The sequence below is a fragment of the Oncorhynchus masou genome, chromosome 6 (assembly GCF_036934945.1).
Source record: "Oncorhynchus masou masou isolate Uvic2021 chromosome 6, UVic_Omas_1.1, whole genome shotgun sequence".
Classification (NCBI taxonomy): domain Eukaryota; kingdom Metazoa; phylum Chordata; class Actinopteri; order Salmoniformes; family Salmonidae; genus Oncorhynchus; species Oncorhynchus masou.
The window spans coordinates 50235112-50252829 of NC_088217.1; the positions used below are offsets into that span (position 1 = coordinate 50235112).

At 41.1% G+C, this 17718-nt stretch overlaps 2 protein-coding genes across 5 annotated transcripts; one reads left to right on the forward strand and one right to left on the reverse strand.

Annotated features, from left to right (window-relative positions):
- Positions 1-42: 42 nt before the first annotated feature.
- LOC135542214 (vacuolar fusion protein MON1 homolog B-like) lies at positions 43-8230 on the reverse strand. Of its 4 annotated transcripts, none has more exons than XM_064969010.1 (6): positions 8183-8230; positions 7230-7333; positions 5001-5612; positions 4046-4838; positions 1641-1788; positions 43-1372 (listed from the first exon to the last, which is right to left on the reverse strand). In XM_064969010.1, exons 2-6 carry the CDS (start codon positions 7315-7317, stop codon positions 1151-1153), a joined length of 1863 nt encoding a protein of 620 aa, XP_064825082.1. In that variant the 5' UTR covers positions 7318-7333; positions 8183-8230; the 3' UTR covers positions 43-1150. The 4 variants fall into 4 exon arrangements, with proteins under 4 accessions (XP_064825082.1, XP_064825083.1, XP_064825080.1 ...); XM_064969011.1 differs by having other exon boundaries at positions 5001-5591; positions 8092-8199; XM_064969008.1 differs by having other exon boundaries at positions 8092-8199.
- A 1619-nt stretch (positions 8231-9849) lies between these two features.
- On the forward strand, positions 9850-17261 carry tcta (T cell leukemia translocation altered). The gene is made up of 3 exons (XM_064969012.1): positions 9850-10263; positions 13171-13225; positions 16865-17261. Exons 1-3 carry the CDS (start codon positions 10053-10055, stop codon positions 16905-16907), a joined length of 309 nt encoding a protein of 102 aa, XP_064825084.1. The 5' UTR covers positions 9850-10052; the 3' UTR covers positions 16908-17261.
- The last annotated feature ends 457 nt before the right edge of the window (positions 17262-17718 follow it).

Here is a 17718-nt window from a genome sequence, read left to right on the forward strand (position 1 = left end):
GTCTCATAAAAATCTAACATGCTGTTAAAGAATGACAAGGTGGTTTGTGCAACCTGGGATTTATTTAAGAACCAACTGAACATAAATACTCTAGATAAGATGTTCCTAACAGTCAAACCAGATAAGCCACCACTCAGAACATGACAAAGTCCAGCATAGCTGATCCTGGTATCCAACAAGAATTTGCATGAAGTGTCTCTGAATAAAGAACCCCACAAATTAGGACTCTGTGGGATTTTATGAGTGTGCTGGACAAAGCATTTAACCATCAAGTACATGAGGATTACTAGAGTAGACTGTGGGTGAAGAATTTGGTTCCCAGCAATAAAGGATAGAATGACAATGTATCTGTATATTTACATTACCAGAGCATAAATGAACTGAGTTAACACTATTTACAAACTAAACTGCAAAGATAACATGCAAGTCAAACAATTGTATCAACTGAGAACGACATGTAGAAGTCATGTCATATCAAATATCCACATACAAGTGGTAATCCTTCCAATTTTCATGAAGATGACATTTCAAAATTCAGACATTTAATGATTTTTCATTTCCTGTTCATCCCACCAATAACCACACTTACCCTGTGTCAGCCTGTCAACATCTAAGGTTTCTAGCAATAATTATAATTATTAGGCAGTTAAACAAATTCAAGAGTAGTTCTATAATGTAGGTCGTCCCATTTCATTTGTCATATGCTACAGTGTCAATGACCATGAAAACTTGACTTGAAATAGTTATATGTAACAAGTATTTGATATGATGCATTCGAGAAGTTCTCACTTTTGTTACAATAGAATAAAACAATATAAAAACTCAATAGCATTGAAAATTATCTTCAATGTTCCACCACTAGCCAATTTAAAAATGTTTGCTTTCTCTTTACAGATTCCCTGAACATCAACTTGTTCGACTGTAATCTAAAGTGTTAATGCAGTTCCTGTACATGCTTTCTCATAAAGGTACAGAAGAGTCTGAAAGTGTCAAAAAGGCAAGTTCTCCTTAAATAGTCCAGTGGTCAAAATTCAATGAAGTACCCAAAGATGTAGGATGTGGTCAGTGCCAAACCTCTTGTAGAACCAGTGTACAAACTACGTGTTGACAGAGTGGAAGAGCCGGAGCTAAGCACAGAGATAGAGCAGCTCTATAGTAGAGACATGAAGCCATTATCTGTGGAATCCTGCTGGTCAGACCTTCGGGAGCTTTTGCTGGGGTTGGGCGTGGTTGAATACTTGGGTGGGTATCGAATGAAGAGACGGTCCTCCTCCTTCTTGATCCACCGTAGAAGCTTGGTTATGGCGTTAATGGCACAAGCCTTAGTCACCAAGGGGCTGAAGCAGGTGTACAATTCAAATTTACTTGTGACCTAAAGAGGAAAAGGACAAAGATGCAATAAGCGGACTTAGCAGATCCATTTCAACAGTTTCAAATACTTTGTAAATTACTGTTATGTTCCATTGAGCTGAGAAGTATGCCGCATGAATGCTAGCAACAATCCAAAATAGCTCACTTCATATCTACACGGGAATGCAGGTCATTGAGACCAAGACTCCAGACAACATCCTGTACAGAGAGCTTCTTGGAGCTGCCCATAGTAACACTTCCACGTGTAAATCCTTGTGGGAGTGACATACCCAGGCCAGCAGCGTTTCCCTCTCTGCCACGTGGTAGATGAGCTTGAGGGCCCTGGAAGAGCTGTGGATGCGACCGTGCATGTACCGGTACAGGTCCAGCAGCCTCATCCTCTCCTCCTCCGTGCTGTAAGGAGCCTCCATCTCTGGGCTGAAATCAACAGCACATCAAATGTCATTTAAAAAAATTTAATTAAAAAAGACAGCAAGACATCAGACATTATGCAGGGCATTTGGAAAGTATTCAGTCCCCTTGGATTTCCCCCCACATTCTGTTACGTTACAGCCTTATTCTAAAATGTACTAAATGAAAAAAGGATCCTCAATCTACACACAATACTCCGTAATGACATCACAATACTCCATAATGACGAAGTGAAAACAGGTTAGAAATGTTTGCACATTTATTAAACTTAAAAAACAATACCTTATTTACAAAAGTTCAGACCCTTTGCTATAAGACTCGAAATTGAGCTCAGGTGCATCCTGTTTCCATTGATCATCCTTGAGATGTTTCTATAACTTGATTAGAGTCCACCTGTGGTAAATTCAATTGATTGGACATGATTTGGAGAGGTGCACACCTGTCTACACAAGGTCACCCAGTTAACAGTGAATGTCCGAGCAAAAACCAAGCCATGAGGTCGAAGGAATGGTCCATAGAGCTCCGAGGCAGGATTGTGTCGGCACAGATCTGGGGAAGGGTACCAACAACTTTCTTCAGCATTGAAGATCTCCAAAAACACCAGTGGCCTCCATCATTCTTAAATGGAAGACGTTTGGAACCACAAAAACTCTTCCTAGAGCTGGCCGCCTAGCCGAACTGAGCAATCAGGGGAGAAGAGCCTTGGTCAGGGAGGTGACCAAGAACCCGATGGTCACTCTGACAAAGCTCTAGAGTTCCGCTGTGGAAGGACAACAATCTCTGCAGCACTGAACCATTCTGGCCTTTATGGTAGAGTGGCCAGCCTGAAGCCACTCCTCAGTAAAAGGCACAACAGCCCGCTTGGAGTTTGCCAAAAGGCACCTAAAGACTCTCAGACCATGAGAAACAAGATTCTCTGGTCTGATGAAACCAAGATTGAACTCTTTGGCCTGAATGCCAAGCATCACGTCTGGAGGAAACCTGGCACCATCCCTACGGTGAAGCGTGGTGGCAGCATCATGCTGTGGGGATGTTTTTCAGCGGCAGGGACTGGGACACCAGTCAGGCTGGAGGGAAAGATAAACGGAGCAAAATACAGAGAGATCCTTGATGAAAACCTGTTCCAGAGCACTCAGGACCTCAGACTGAGGTGAAGGTTCACCTTCCAACAGGACAACAACCCTATGCACACAGCCAAGACAACACAGGAGTATCTAAGCGACAAGTCACTGATGGTCCTTGAGTGGCCCAGCCAGAGGCCGGTCGAACATCACTGGAAAGACCTAGAAATAGCTGTGCAGCAACGCTACCCATTCAACCTGACAGAGCTTGAGAGGATCTGCAGAGAGGAATGGGAGAAACACCCTACAGCTGTGACAAGCTTGTAGCGTCATACCCAAGAACACGAGGATGTAATCACTGCCAAAGGTGCTTCAACAAAGTACTGAGTAAAGGGCCTGAATACTTATGTAAGTGCGACATCAGTTTTCTTTTTATAAATATGCAAACATTTCTAAAATCATGTTTTTGCTTTGTCATTATTGGGTATTGTGTGTAAAACAATTGAATCCATTATGTGGAAAAAGTCAAGGGGTCTGAATATTTTTACGAATGAACTGTACATGAAAATGGAGTTGCCAAACAGTGTTCAGCAAAATATACATGTTTGCTCCCCCAACTTTGATCAAGCTCTAATGTAAGTTAGACAGGCTAACGCAGCATTGCATGGGGAATATTTATTTCCCCAGTTGTATAAGATTTTGCAAGGTTGTGTTCACTGGTACAACTTGTCTAATAAGAAACCCAAAGCAACCAATCAAGATAAATAGGTCACTTGGCATGCTTTTTCTTACAGTGAGAATTATACAATCTTGTTAGTATCATTATAGATATCATGCGCTTTCAATTTCTATGATTCTTTAATAATACTATGGTAAAATGCACAAGGCTACTGGAGGATGAATATGATCTGAGGCACATTTTTTTTACATATTACACATCTCCCCTTTGACATTCCTTTTTTGAGTAATTATGTTTACAGGCTAATCTGTCTGCACATTAAAACACATTGCAGGACCAGTATCCAGAGAATATTTAGTCCATAAAGTATATTTAAAAAATAAAAAAAAAAGTGAAAAAGAAGTTACATGAAATAGACTGACGTGAATCATTCAGACGTGAATCATTCAGACGTGAATCATTCAGACGTGAATCATTCACTGGGTGAAGGTTACAAACGCACAACAGAATAGATAGCACCTACCTGGTGAACTGGGTGAGCTGCTTGTGGTTGTCTGGCACGTCAAAGGGCTTGTACATGAAGTGCCTGAGGTCTGAGACGCCCACCTGGCTCACGCTGTAGGAGTGGGCCTTGGCTATGAGGCTCAGGGAGCTCTGAGCCAGCATGGCCACCTCTATCCTCCTCTTACACTCTGCCACCGCATAAAATGCCTCCTTATCCGTGGAGAGCAGCAGCAGACACACAGTGCATTCTGGGGGGTCCAGGTAGGAGATGTAGGCATAGAAGTAACAGTCAGGGTTAAAGAGAGGCAGGCAGATGGGAGTCCAGATCTCTCCAGCCTGGAAGGCAGAGGAGGCCCCAATGAGGTTGAGCAGCAGGTGAACATCAGCAGGCTCCAGCCTGGCGTCCTCGATCACCGTCTTCTCCTGGACGATGGTGAGCAGCTGGTTCTTGGCGATGAGGATGGAGAAGACCAGGTTGGGGGTGATGGCCTTCTGCAGGATCTGGCTGAGGGAGTCCCTGAGAGAGGAGACCAATGGCAGGCAGTGCACCGCTGCCAGCAGGAAGCTGGGGTCCGAGTCCACCAGGTTGAGGAGGCCGTCTAGGATCTTCTCGGAGCCGGCCAGTAGTCGCCGCAGGTCATAGTTCTTCTTATGTTGGAAGATGCGAGCGATGCTGGCCTGGGTGAGCATGCTGATGATCTGGTAGTAGACATAAAGGAGCTCCCCACGCAGCTGCTTCTCTGACTGACGGCTGCTTGACACAGACACCAGCACCAGAGGACCCTTCTGCATGAACACCACTGTGTGCCCATCTGAGGGGGGGTGGGGGTGTAGAGGGTACAGACATGGAAGAAAAAAAGAGGATGTAAAGCTGTACAGGGGGAGCAAATAATGACGAATAAACACCTATAGTGAGCAATTCATTACACTTATTGTCACAGTCATGAACGTAAGGAAATTCTAGAAATTCTCACCTGAGTAGACCGAGCGGATCATGTTGTCACTACTCTGGACAAAGGACACCAGTGCCATCATGACTCCCATGGTAGACGACAGAGCCTCTTCACTGCCGTAGCGGGAGTATATGGGCTTCCCTGCTTCACTCAGGACAAACACATGCTTCCTGTGCTGCCTCCAGCTCTCCGCTGTCACATCTTCGTCACGGTGGGATGGGGGGGCCTCTGGGGCGCCAGTCTCTGACAGTGGAGAGGAATGCCTCTTCACTCCCAGACCTTGCTCCTCCAATTTACCCCTGGCCAAAATAGTGACGATAAACTCCCCTGAGTCATCCTGCCCATTCTCAGCTGAAACCTCCTCTGGGACAGTCTCTGGTTGACCACCTGAGCAGTTCTGATATTCTATCTTACTGCTCACATTAGTCTCTTCCTCTTTTACCAGAACAGGAGCCGGTCCTAGATCCTGGTCAGGAGCTGCTTGTAGTCCCTTCTCTCCCATAGAATCTGATGTAGGTGGATATGTAGGCTCCTCTAAAGTCACATTGGTGTTTTTGTCTCCTCCCACTGTTCCAGCACGCTCAGGAACTGGGGGATTGTCAGAGGGCAGGGCTGGAATGTGATAAGAAGAACCTGAAATCAGACAATACTCAGTAAAATAACCACAAACACTGCAGATCTCACTACTTTCTGTGTGGAAGCACTTCAAGATCAGTTACATTGCCATTAAACCTCTAAGTCAATCTCTGTAGCCCAACAGGAAATCTAATTAGCATAATACAACAATCCCTATAAAAATAGTATGTTGAGGCTAGAGATGTTTTTTTTGTATGGACTGCGTCTCAATCCTCGCAGCCACCAATATAGGCATTCCGCAAAAGTTACTGTCAGATATAGGACAGATGCTTCAAAACAAACATCCTTCTGTTTTTCCATGTATGAATCTGTAATTCAATGCGTTTCTTTGGGCTAATAGCAGTAAGGTCAAATTCAATATTTCATCAAATATGTTGTGTATATATACACACACACACCTAAAGAGGTCCTAAATTTCCAACTGAAATATCTAAATGATCCTTGGTATGACCATCTTACAACAATTCTATATGTTAGTTTAGTAGACTCTAGAGCAGGGGTGTCAAAGTCAAATGGACGGAGGGCCAAATAAAAAATTTAGCTACAAGCCGAGGGCCGGACTGTTCGAATGTTCATTGAAAAATTTTTAAATGACGCATATAGTCTAGTGAACCTAATTGAACCTACTGAAAACCTAACAAATATATTCCAATATGATCAGATAAATAAAGCAATATTTTCTTATGGCTCTGTCAGTAATCTTTAATTTTCAACAGACACAAAAGACAAATTTCCTTTATTCCTTTCTCTCATCCACAGCCAAGGAATATGCAATGAAATCTTTTCCCTTTTTCACAAGCTGCTCTTTTAGATTGATGGACAACTGGTCTACTCTCTCGGCAATGGTGTTTCTGCTCAGACTCACATTTAAAAAGAGTTGCCTTTTTTCTGGGCAAACTTCGTCACAAACTTTAATCATGCAGTTTTTGATGAAATCCCCCTCCGTAAATGGCCGGGCTGATTTAGCGATCTCTTCTGCCAAAATAAAACTGGCCTTGACAGCAGCCTGGCCTTGTGATTTGGCTTTTTTGAACAGAGCCTGTCGAGATTTGAGGCCTCGTTTTAATTCCTCTGCCTTTTGTAGCCTTTGTTCCATGTCCATATTCTTGTTTTTGTCCGCGTGTTTCGTTTCATAATGTCGTCTCAGATTATACTCTTTCAGTACCGCCACACTTTCTCCACACAGAAGACACACAGGTTTTCCAGCTACCTCCGTGAACATATACTCCGACTCCCACCTTGTTAGAAACCCCCGGTTCTCAGTGTCCACCTTCCGTTTTGCCATTTTTGATGGGTATCTGAAAGTTAATTTTACTGTGATGCTGACGACTGCTGTGCCAATAAATATTGAAATGAAGCAGCCTACTGCTCGGTGCGTCACCGTTGCATTGTGGGAAATGTAGTATTGGTGCGTGTAAAAGATCTGCGGGCTGCCGGCTTGCTGCGGTCTGCGGGCCGGTTCTAATAATAAATCAAGATCATCCCAGGGGCCGTAAAAAACCTTCTCGCGGGCCGGATGTGGCCCGCGGGCCTTGACTCTGACATATGTGCTCTAGAGGGTTAATGATGAGCTAACTTTCATTCTAGATTAGATGACATAAGGCTTTTCATTACCAGTTGACGGGATGCAGTCAGCAGAGGGTGGATCACAACTTGTTATCTCCTCTGTCTCTCCTTTTTCTTGACTGTCATCTCTCTCCATGTTGACATCACAGACACTGTAAATTACAGAAAACGAAGCACTTATTGGCAGACTAGTCATTCATTTGATATTCAGTTTACAGTTCATGTCATCCTACAACAGCACACCACTTGGGATCGAGCTACGCAGCTGGCCACAAACTGGTCATGCAAGTAGCTAACGCCTAGATGACGAACCAGATTAAAATGGGTCAGCAGATATGTGGCTTTAGCTTCGGTAGCAAGCACTCAATGGCATCTTTATAAGATTAAATCCCCTGCAGTGAGAACATAGCTAAATAGCCGTATGTTATTCGCAACGTTAGCTTTAGCTACTAATAACGCTTTAAAACTTCAACTTGAGTCGTTCATTTCTTAAAACAGCTAAAGCCACAGACATCTTAATGTTAAATTCATCATTTGGAACTAATATATATAGCCGTTAGATGCTTTTGGGAAACCGGGCCCTGAACATATACATCATCATCATCATCATCATTGCAATGCCAACGTTAGGTCTAAATGAAAACGCCTTGTAATTCTAACGTTATCATAGCTAACTACCGTGAGGTTTAAATGAAAACGCATCTTATTCTAGCTACTTGGATTAATTGACCTACCTAGCTAGCAAATAAGATAGTTAGCTAGGTTTGTTTTATTTAGCTTTTCTTCCTGCATGTCATTGCAGGCTACCCCTCACTACACACACTAGCCAGCAAAAGACATTCCAGTGCTCCCGTTTTGACGCACACTGACATACCTTGAAACATTGTACAAAAAAACAAAGCTCACCTACGTTTAAATATTCCGTTGTTAAATCGTGTATAACGTGAATTTAGGCCATATAACTGGTAGGCAAATTGCCGAAAAACAATTTTTACACTCACAACAGCACATCCGGAATCCCAATGGTGACAGCAGATAGGATACGTTGGCCAATGGTAATTTAGATGGAGCAAGTAATAAACCAATGAGAGGAGAAACTCCCCCTCCCAAGTCGGAGTGCGTGCCAGGGCAATGGGCCAGGGTTCCGGGCTAGAAGCACAGTGTCGACTGCTCCTATAGTTTTTGCTACAGTACTGCAGTTTAACCAAAGCTTTTTATAACTAACGTTATAAAACGGACTCTCTTGCACATGCACTGGACTCAAACTACAAACTCACACATACTACATTGACACTCCAACACGCATATTGACGCCGCAGACACACATGCGTTCACATTCCATCACATACACTGCTGCTCTATTTTTATTATCTATGCATAGTTACTTTATCCCTACCTACATGTAACATATTATCTCGACTAACCCGTACCCCTTGAATATAGCCTCATTGTTATATTATATTGTGTTACTCCTTAGTCCTAGTTTATTATGCAAATGTTTCTTAGTTTCTTAATTTCTTTTTTAAAACCAGATTGTTGGTTAAGGGCTCGTAAGTGAGCATTTCACGGTAAGGTTTACTCTACACCTGTTATATTCGGGGCATGTGACAAATCATGTTTTTGACGAAAATGAAAACGTGTCACTTTCACGAATTTTGAGTAATAACGTGATCAACTACTTAAAACATTGGCCCAATCTAGGTTGTGCCTTTTAGATTTTGAAAAAATAAACAACTAAGAATTTTTGACTTCTCTCATTGGACTTGTTCGACATTGCAGGCGACTGACTGATCTACAAATCATCTTGCGTCATGAATAAATACTGATTATTAGTTGAAGATCAGTCAGTCAGTCTTTACCATGAAGTGATGGGAAAGTCAGCGCTTTTAACTGACTGAATTTTTCGACTCATTTTGTTCATTTGAGTCAGTAATTCCCACAGCATGCAGGACCCCTTGCCGGTGGACAATGAACTGAAAACTCGAAAGAGTAATGAATCTACAAGCTTTTCGTTCACATCCCATTCACCATAGCGGGCAGGCAGGACCCCATTCCGGCGAGCTGAAAACTCAAGTCATGATTCTACAAGCCTGTCGTTCACCATAGGGGGTTTAATGGAGATGTAATTTGTGACTGATACTTTAAACAATGTACATTTATTGATAGACAAACAAATACATGTTTTATACACTGGTTGTGTCGAAACCGGACAAGATTGTGAACGACTCTTGGCGCAATGCATTACTTGAATGCCAAACGATTCGAAGTTTGGGCTGTGTATGTTTTGCTGTTACAAAGCTGTGTCCATCGATAACATTCAATAATCAATTATTTGCATTCATTCTTGCACCATGTGGTCAATTATCAGTTCTAGACATGTATTTTTTATTCTTTATGCTCATGATCTAATCCTGTGCGCGAAAATGACAGACAGTTGCTGGTCGGAGCAAGTCTCTGGAGCCGCTGAGCCGGAGGAGCGTGTATTAATCCTGCTCGATGATCTCATTGTGGCCAGCACTAGCAGGTTAAACGGATGACGAATTATGACTCGAGTTAGTAAAAAGAGTAGTTAAAAAATAACGATTAATTCGCAAACACCACATCATGGTTTTGATGCTCTCGAGCACAGCCACAGACTTCTCAACCCACCTGGTCTGCTTCATCTGTTTCGCAAGCGTTCCCGGAAGTCTCGCGATGTTGCGTCTGGGTTTAGAAAGCCTGATATAAGTAGGTAACACTAAAAGCAAATATTTACATCTGTGAGTTCACTCAAATATTTTTGACGAATTGTAACAGTCAGCCATAACGTTAGCTGGTTTAGGTAAGGCATTTTTTTTGACAAATCATACACGTTGGGTGGCGTTTTATAAAATGGAAGAGCCGTGGGATTTCGAGTTTTTATCCCGTATTGTGGACGGGTTTGTGTCGTTTCTTTCTGAGTTTGTGGATGACTGGTTGGCTAATGATATGAGAGTGTCAATATTCAAGATCCTGTTTAGCTGGCTTGTTGTCAGTCTCATTGCCATCCACTTCGCTTGGAGAGTTTACGGAAACACTGTGAACGATATGTATTACCGACAAGGTGAGCGCTACTGGAAACTAGCTAACATTCATCATATAATGTTTGCCACCATGGCGTTTAGGTCAATGCTAGCTAGCCACAAGTAACTACACTTTACAACGATGGTGATTATGTGAACGCTTCCATACAGCCGTTACACTGTAAGTAGTGAAAAGCATATAACACAAGAGGATGTTCGTCCAACCGATACTAGATTTTTTTTAAAGGTTGTCCCTAGAGTTCATGGTTGTCAGGTCCAGCAAAAAATTTTTTGAATAAATGACTACTCTAAACCAGAACACAAGGCCTGAAACTGCAGCAATAGCGGAGTTGCCACATTTAGCCAATTAACACTTTCCATAACCTTGACGGAATTACGAAGGAATCTTGATTTTTTTAACGACCTTAGAAGCAAAAGTTTTCCCATTAAAATAAGAATTATTGCGAGCTAATGTGACTAATAAATAAATACACAAAAACGAATGTTAGGCTATTTTCTGGCAATTGTGTCAGATGTTAAGTCTACAAACCGTTATGAATGGTTTATTTGAATATTGACTTGTCCATAGGCTAGGCCCACTGACTAAAATCTGGGTTTATGATTGTAATTCCATTTTGCCATGGTTTGGCTAGTTCGATGCAGGTAGCCTACAGCCTCTAATAGCCTACACAGTAGATTTAGCAGCTTGCTTAGCTCAAATTGGCATTCAACATTAATAGCAAGGCGATCTCGTGGTAAGAAGTGCTTCCGATGCCCAATAGCTACCGAGGATGGGGTCATAATTTCAGTCACTGAATCAAATATTAATAATATGGATATGAACTGCAGCCAGCAGTATTCAAATTATTTTTCTCAGAAACAAATCCCCCAGAATATATATTTGGTTTACTTCTACTTTCCATTATCATTTAACTGACAAGACAACACTTGATTATACATTATTTTGCTGACATATGATGGGGATTCCGGGGTTGCAGGCTTGCCTGGGCTGGGGTCACTGGGCAAGAAAAGTTGACTGATAGGGGGTGCTGTGTTGAAGCCACTGTTCCTCCATCTTGGCACTCCCCCACCACAGTGGTGTAATGCAGTGGTTCCCAACCTTTTTCGTTTACACTACCACCGACTGAATTTTGTCTAACCAGAGTACCCCTGAAGTACCCCCTCATGTGCATTTTACCAGTACGCACATGGTCTCATGAGCAATCAAGTACATCCAGGTCCCAGTACCCCTGGTTGGGAACCACTGGTATAATTTAACTAAGTAAAACATACTTTGAAAAATACTTTGAAGTACTTGAAGTATTTTTTTGGGGGGTATCCAGAGCTTGATATTAAGACTTGTCCACTTGCCCAGGGCAAGTACAAAAAAAAGTAGGACAAAAAGCATTATCAAACAATTTAGGCTACTCCGATCAGAATTGGATCATTGTCCCCCGGATGCAATGTGTTTTGCACTGTCCTCTTATCTTCCCAATCTCTGCGGAGCGCATGGGAGTATAATTATTTTAGGCCTGCATTGACAGACACAAGTGGTCTGTCAATCATGCAGTCGGGAGATGCGTGTTTGAGATCACAACAAGCTTAACCGCATTTTGTTCATATTCGTTGATAGTGAGTTATTTGCCCAGTTATGGCACATTTCTGGTCAGCAATGAAAATCCTGGAAAAGTCATGGTGTGTGCATCACCTGCGTGTGTGCCAGTGGGCCGTTTCCAGAGGAGCGAGAGACATTGCGCAGAAGGTAAATTATATACAGACTAACTAGATAACAAGCCAAACTACACAATATGTTCAAATTGTCTAGGTAACTATTTAGCAATTAGCATGTATTATTGTCACTTATGTCCGATGTCCTAAAATTACTTTTCACCGGCACTTTTGTATAACCGCAAATTGCCGACATGCAGTTGATACGGGGTACGAAGTTGATGAAACCAATGCTGCATACTCAGGTTGTAAAACCGTTAATCAAGCGCTCAAAATTGGTTCGTATTCTCCTCTATTCAATACAGGCCATGTAATTCTGTAGTAGAAATGCATTTATTAATGTCAAAATTTGTTTTTACAATGTTTATTCTATTACAGACAATGTATACTTTTGATTTTTTTAGCTCACATAATGTAATAACATTGAGATTACTAATGTTACTGTCCCCACTACAACAAAAAATACTTATATACATGTCATTTTGTTCTTGAAATACTGTAGAATTCCATTGATTTCTATTGAGGACTGCTCAGGAGTGACAATATGGCCGGCCGATGGCTTCAAAGCCTCGCAATGGCCGGCACATACAGTAGCATCAGCAAACCAGGGTTTATATACATCATTGATGACACTCACCTGCCTTGATCAATGATCCGATTTGAAATAGACAAGATCACGGCGTACACATTGTTGGATTACTTCATGTAGCAAAATATATCTTTTTTGAATAACTGACCATTTGCGAATTCAAACGAACCACTTGCAACAGAAACATGGACGTTTAGAAGACATGCATTGTCTTCCAAGTCGGGAATTGAGGAAGTATCAGCAAGTAAAGTTTGGTCAAATTCCCTGTGCTATGCTTTACACTGGGAAAAATTGTTTTGCATGGCCCAGTGCCCTGGGTGGGCAGTTTACTCATTTTAGACCAATCCATTGGTCCTGAAATGAACTCTCCACCCACTCGGGGCACTGGGCCATGCAAAAAGAACTTGACCACTACCTACTATGTAACTGCTGTATGGAAGCATTCAAATAACATGCCGTTTCAAATTGTAACTAGTTCTATGTCTGAAAGGCACTGCCATGTAGCTTCAACCGCAACTGGATTCTGACAGGACATTGGGCTTTGATCTGTATAAACCCAATGTCCCGTCAAATTAGAATCCAGTTGCGGTCGAAGCTAGCAGCCATGTATTGTTGTGCTCTAACATTTTAGGTACTAGTGGACAGAATGGAGGCACACCTGACACTGCACCTCACCGCAGTGGATGGTAGGTGTCCAAGCATCCATGGGTCTTCCTCCAGGTACCCATACTACTGACTTGTTCTCTACAGTCACAATAGTGTCGTTTTTTTCTAGCTATCCACTGGACTCCACACATTTGATTTTCCCATTATGAATTTAGTTGTTAACGCTAGTTGGTTGCTTCCTTCTATTAAAAGCAGTGTGTACCTACATTTTAAAAAACCTTTACAAATGTAGACAGAGGATAGAGAAAAGCTGACCCACCTATATCATTTGGGATGCTTTTAAGGCGTACATTAAGGAAATGATAATCTCATACTCTGCAAAAGTGAAATGTAAGTTAGACATTTTTATTAAAGAGAAATAAAATCCCTATTTTTGAAAAAGTCCATAAACATTTTTTATTTACAAGGTAAGGAATAAAAATAACATTTCTGAACTTAAGCAGGAATATGATATTTGACTTTTGAAGAGAGAAAACGACTATAGCCTGAACTCAAATAAAGCATACAACTTAATGGTAAACATCTTGCAGCCCTCAAAATGAATACACGCCAAAAGTTCTAATTTTAAGATAAAGATGCGTTAATTAGAAACAACACAATTAATGACAATTTTAAAAGTTATGAAAATCTATATAAATCAGAAACAATATTTAACTTTTAAAAAAATATTACAGTTTTGAAACTACAGCAAATGTGCAGTATGTGCAGGTTTTGCAGATTCATACTGCATTTAATGTACTCTAACTCCAGTACTACTACAATGTACTGCAGTTATACTGCACTCTGACTGCAATCTTTTTTTTTTCTTAAGGGTAAGACTGATTCTAGCCTTAGACTCAACAACCCTGAATCAATTATCAGCAGACAAAATAAACACTAAAAACAGACTTGATACATATCAATCAAACTGTTTATTAAAAATAGACACACAAATACAAAATGTTTGGAACACCTTCCATAATATTGCCTTCAGAACAGCCTCCATTCATATGGACTACAAGGTGTGAAAAGTCTTCCACAGGGATGCTGGCCCATGTTGACTCCAATGCTGCCCACATTTGTGTCAAGTTGGCTGGATATCCTTTGGGTGGTGGACCATTCTTGATACACAGGGGATACTGTTGAGCGTGAAACCCAGCAACGCTGCACTTCTTGACACACACAAACTGGTGCGCCTGGCACCTATTACCATACCTCGTTCATAGGCACTTAAATATTATGTTTTGCCCATTCACCCTCTGAATGGCACACATATACAATCCATGTCTCAATTGTCTAAAAATCCATAGCTTTTCAGAATTCCCTGATAAATTTGTACACATGGAAAACTAAAAGGCAGAAATCGTAAATTACTTGGTAATAGGAAATACATTTATTTCCATGACCGCATTAAAAAGCAATTTGACTGACCAATGAGGTTTTTTTTCAAATACATGCATTAAATCTTCCTATGAAGAAATTTCGATTCAAAATCTTTTGAACATTAGAGAAATCTTGAGGGAATCCTATTTGAGTCACAGAATGATATTCATATGACAAGTAAGACCAACAAAACCTTAGAGAGCCTATCCAACTGACTCTTCAAAAAACAAACAACAACTATTGGAACAAAGACAAACTGATATTGGCACAATATGGAGGGAATGTTGGAACATAACTAATGAAATTACAGTTAATGAAAATGTACGTTTAATACAGTATATAAACGAATATATAGAATGTATTACACGGGGCAAAATTAGCAAATTCTACAGCAAAACCTCAAGTCTTAGGGTAAAACTAACAATGACTCAATAATCCATGCCTTCTGGGAATGCAGTCCAAAAGTTATGGGCGGAGTTAAAGTTGGCTGTCAAAGTATTACAATGTAAATGTACTTTTAATCCATCTGTCTGCATATTTCAATAAATATTTTTAGGCCATGTGGCAGAGAGTGATGGGGGTGTGAGCAGGTGGGTCTGGGCAGGTGTGGAGATGTACAGTTGAAGTCGGAAGTTTACATACACTTTAGCCAAATACATTTAAACTCAGTTTTTTCACAATTCCTGACATTTAAACCTAGTAAGTACTCCCTGTCTTAGGTCAGTTAGGATCACCACTTTATTTTAAGAATGTGAAATGTCAGAATAATAGTAGATAATTATTTATTTCAGCTTTCATTTCTTTCATCACATTCCCAGTGGGTCAGAAGTTTACATACACTCAATTAGATGTTTGGTAGCATTGCCTTTAAATTGTTTAACTTGAGTCAAACGTTTCGGGTAGCCTTCCACAAGCTTCCCACAATAAGTTGGGGGGAATTTTGGCCCATTCCTCCTGACAGAGCTGGTGTAACTGAGTCAGGTTTTTAGGCCTTCTTGCTCGCACATGCTTTTTCAGTTCTGCCCACACATTTTCTATGGGATTGAGGTCAGGGCTTTGTGATGGCTCTCCAATACATTGACTTTGTTGTCCTTAAGCCATTTTGCCACAACTTTGGAAGTATGCTTGGGATTGTCCATTTGGAAGACCCATTTGCGACCAAGCTTTAACTTCCTGACTGATGTCTTGAGATGTTGCTTCAATATAATCATATAATTTTGCTCCCCCCTCATGCCATCTATATTGTGAAGTGCACCAGTCTCTCCTGCAGCAAAACACCGCCGCAACATGATGCAGCCACCCCCGTGCTTCATGTGTTCTTCGGCTTGCAAGCCTCCCACTTTTTCCTCCAAACATAACGATATTCTTTATGGCCAAACTGTTCTATTGTTGTTTCATCAGACCAGAGGACATTTCTCCAAAAAGTACAATCTCTGTCCCCATGTGCAGTTGCAAACTGTAGTCTGGATTTTTTAATGGCGGTTTTGGAGCAGTGGCTTTTTCCTTGCTGAGCGGCCTTTCAGGTTATGTCGATATAGGATTGTTTTACTGTGGATATAGATACTTTGTACCTGTTTCCTCAGGCATCTTCACAAGGTCCTTTGCTGTTGTTCTGGGATTGATTTGCACTTTTTGTACCAAAGTACATTCATTTCTAGTTGACAGAACGCGTCTCTTTCCTGAGCGGTATGACGCCTGCGTGGTCTCATGGTGTTTATACTTGCGTACTATTGTTTGTACAGATGAACGTGGTACCTTCAGGCACTTGGTAATTGCTCCCAAGGATGAACCAGACTTGTGGAGGTCTACAATTTTTTTTCTGAGGTCTTGGCTGATTTCTTATGATTTTCCCATGATGTCAAGCAAAGTTTGACGGTAGGCCTTGAAATACATCCACAGGTACACCTCCAATTGACTCAAATTGTCAATTAGCTTATCAGAAGCTTCTAAAGCCATGACATAATTTTCTGGGATTTTCCAAGCTGTTTAAAGGCACAGTCAACTGAGTAAACTTTTGACCCACTGGAATTGTGATACAGTGAATTATAAGTGAAATAATCTGTTTGTAAACAATTGTTGGAAAAATTACTTCTGTCATGCACAAAGTAGATGTCCTAACCGACTTGCCAAAACTATAGTTTGGTAATTTGTGGAGTGGTTGAAAAACGAGTTTTAATGACTCCAACTTAAGTGTATTTTGTCATTTGTATGTGTTTTTCTACTCAAAAATATATTATAATTACAACAACAAAAAGCAGTAGGTGTGACTCTTTGTGATAATGTTTTCTATCTGTCAGGGAGAGTGCCGCAGGGGACACCATCAAGACACACCGTGAGTGACAGACGGGACATAAGTTGGACTACATTATACTTGTTCTCTGTCGAATCAGACAGTGCTGCTGAGTGGATACAGACTTGATATGTTGTGCCTTTTTCAAATGGGCTGGAGTTCATTGATGAGGTGGGCCTGCAAACGCTTCCTTACTCTACGCTGAAAAAGTATTTTTCCTGGACGGTTGTCATGAAGGGGTAACTAATCAGGCTCAGTTTACATCCAGACAGCCACACCATGCGATAAACTAAGATAATCTCTCATATGTCATATCTTTTTAAATCTTATATTTTAAAATGAAGCTTATGTAAAAATTTTACCGCCTTTGATTGGTGAGCCATTAAAATATCTATCCAAGTCTATGTCCTCTGATTGGTTGTAGATTGAACTGAAATGTTTTTCAAATCTACCGGTAGACAGAATCTGAAAAGACTTGACAACTGCTGTGAGTTGTGACTGCTGTTATGTCCATAACATATTATTGTATGAATAAGGAGCTGTTTTTATTTCCACTGGAGCAAGGCTACATAGTAATCCATGAAGAGTGCGCTGGAGCAAGACTACTGTGGAGAAAGTGGTCAGAGATAGAAGCCTTACATCAAATGGCAGCTCCCCTCAAACTCTTGATTTCTTTTTCTAGACAGACTCACCTTATTATAGTCATTGTACACCCCTCTATGGCTGGAACCTCCATACTGAGAAGGAGCAAATGCATGAGGCCTCTGACTGTCTTCTGATTAAAGTCACATTTAGTTTTAAAAAATAAAAAAATCTCATACGATGTCCAGCACACAACCCACGATTGCTCTGTACAAGAAC

What these genes read in the sequence shown, in the direction of transcription:
- LOC135542214 (XM_064969010.1), bottom strand. Translation starts at nt 7,317, where the DNA reads ATGGAGAGAGATGACAGTCAAGAAAAAGGAGAGACAGAGGAGATAACA. An exon ending in GATCCGCTCGGTCTACTCAG is followed by an intron (nt 4,839 to 5,000) that starts GTGAGAATTTCT and finishes ACCCCCCCTCAG; the next exon opens with ATGGGCACACAGTGGTGTTC. An exon ending in GGGAAACGCTGCTGGCCTGG is followed by an intron (nt 1,373 to 1,640) that starts GTATGTCACTCC and finishes TTTCCTCTTTAG; the next exon opens with GTCACAAGTAAATTTGAATT.
- tcta (XM_064969012.1), top strand. Translation starts at nt 10,053, where the DNA reads ATGGAAGAGCCGTGGGATTTCGAGTTTTTATCCCGTATTGTGGACGGG. An exon ending in CGATATGTATTACCGACAAG is followed by an intron (nt 10,264 to 13,170) that starts GTGAGCGCTACT and finishes CTAACATTTTAG; the next exon opens with GTACTAGTGGACAGAATGGA. An exon ending in GCACCTCACCGCAGTGGATG is followed by an intron (nt 13,226 to 16,864) that starts GTAGGTGTCCAA and finishes TCTATCTGTCAG; the next exon opens with GGAGAGTGCCGCAGGGGACA.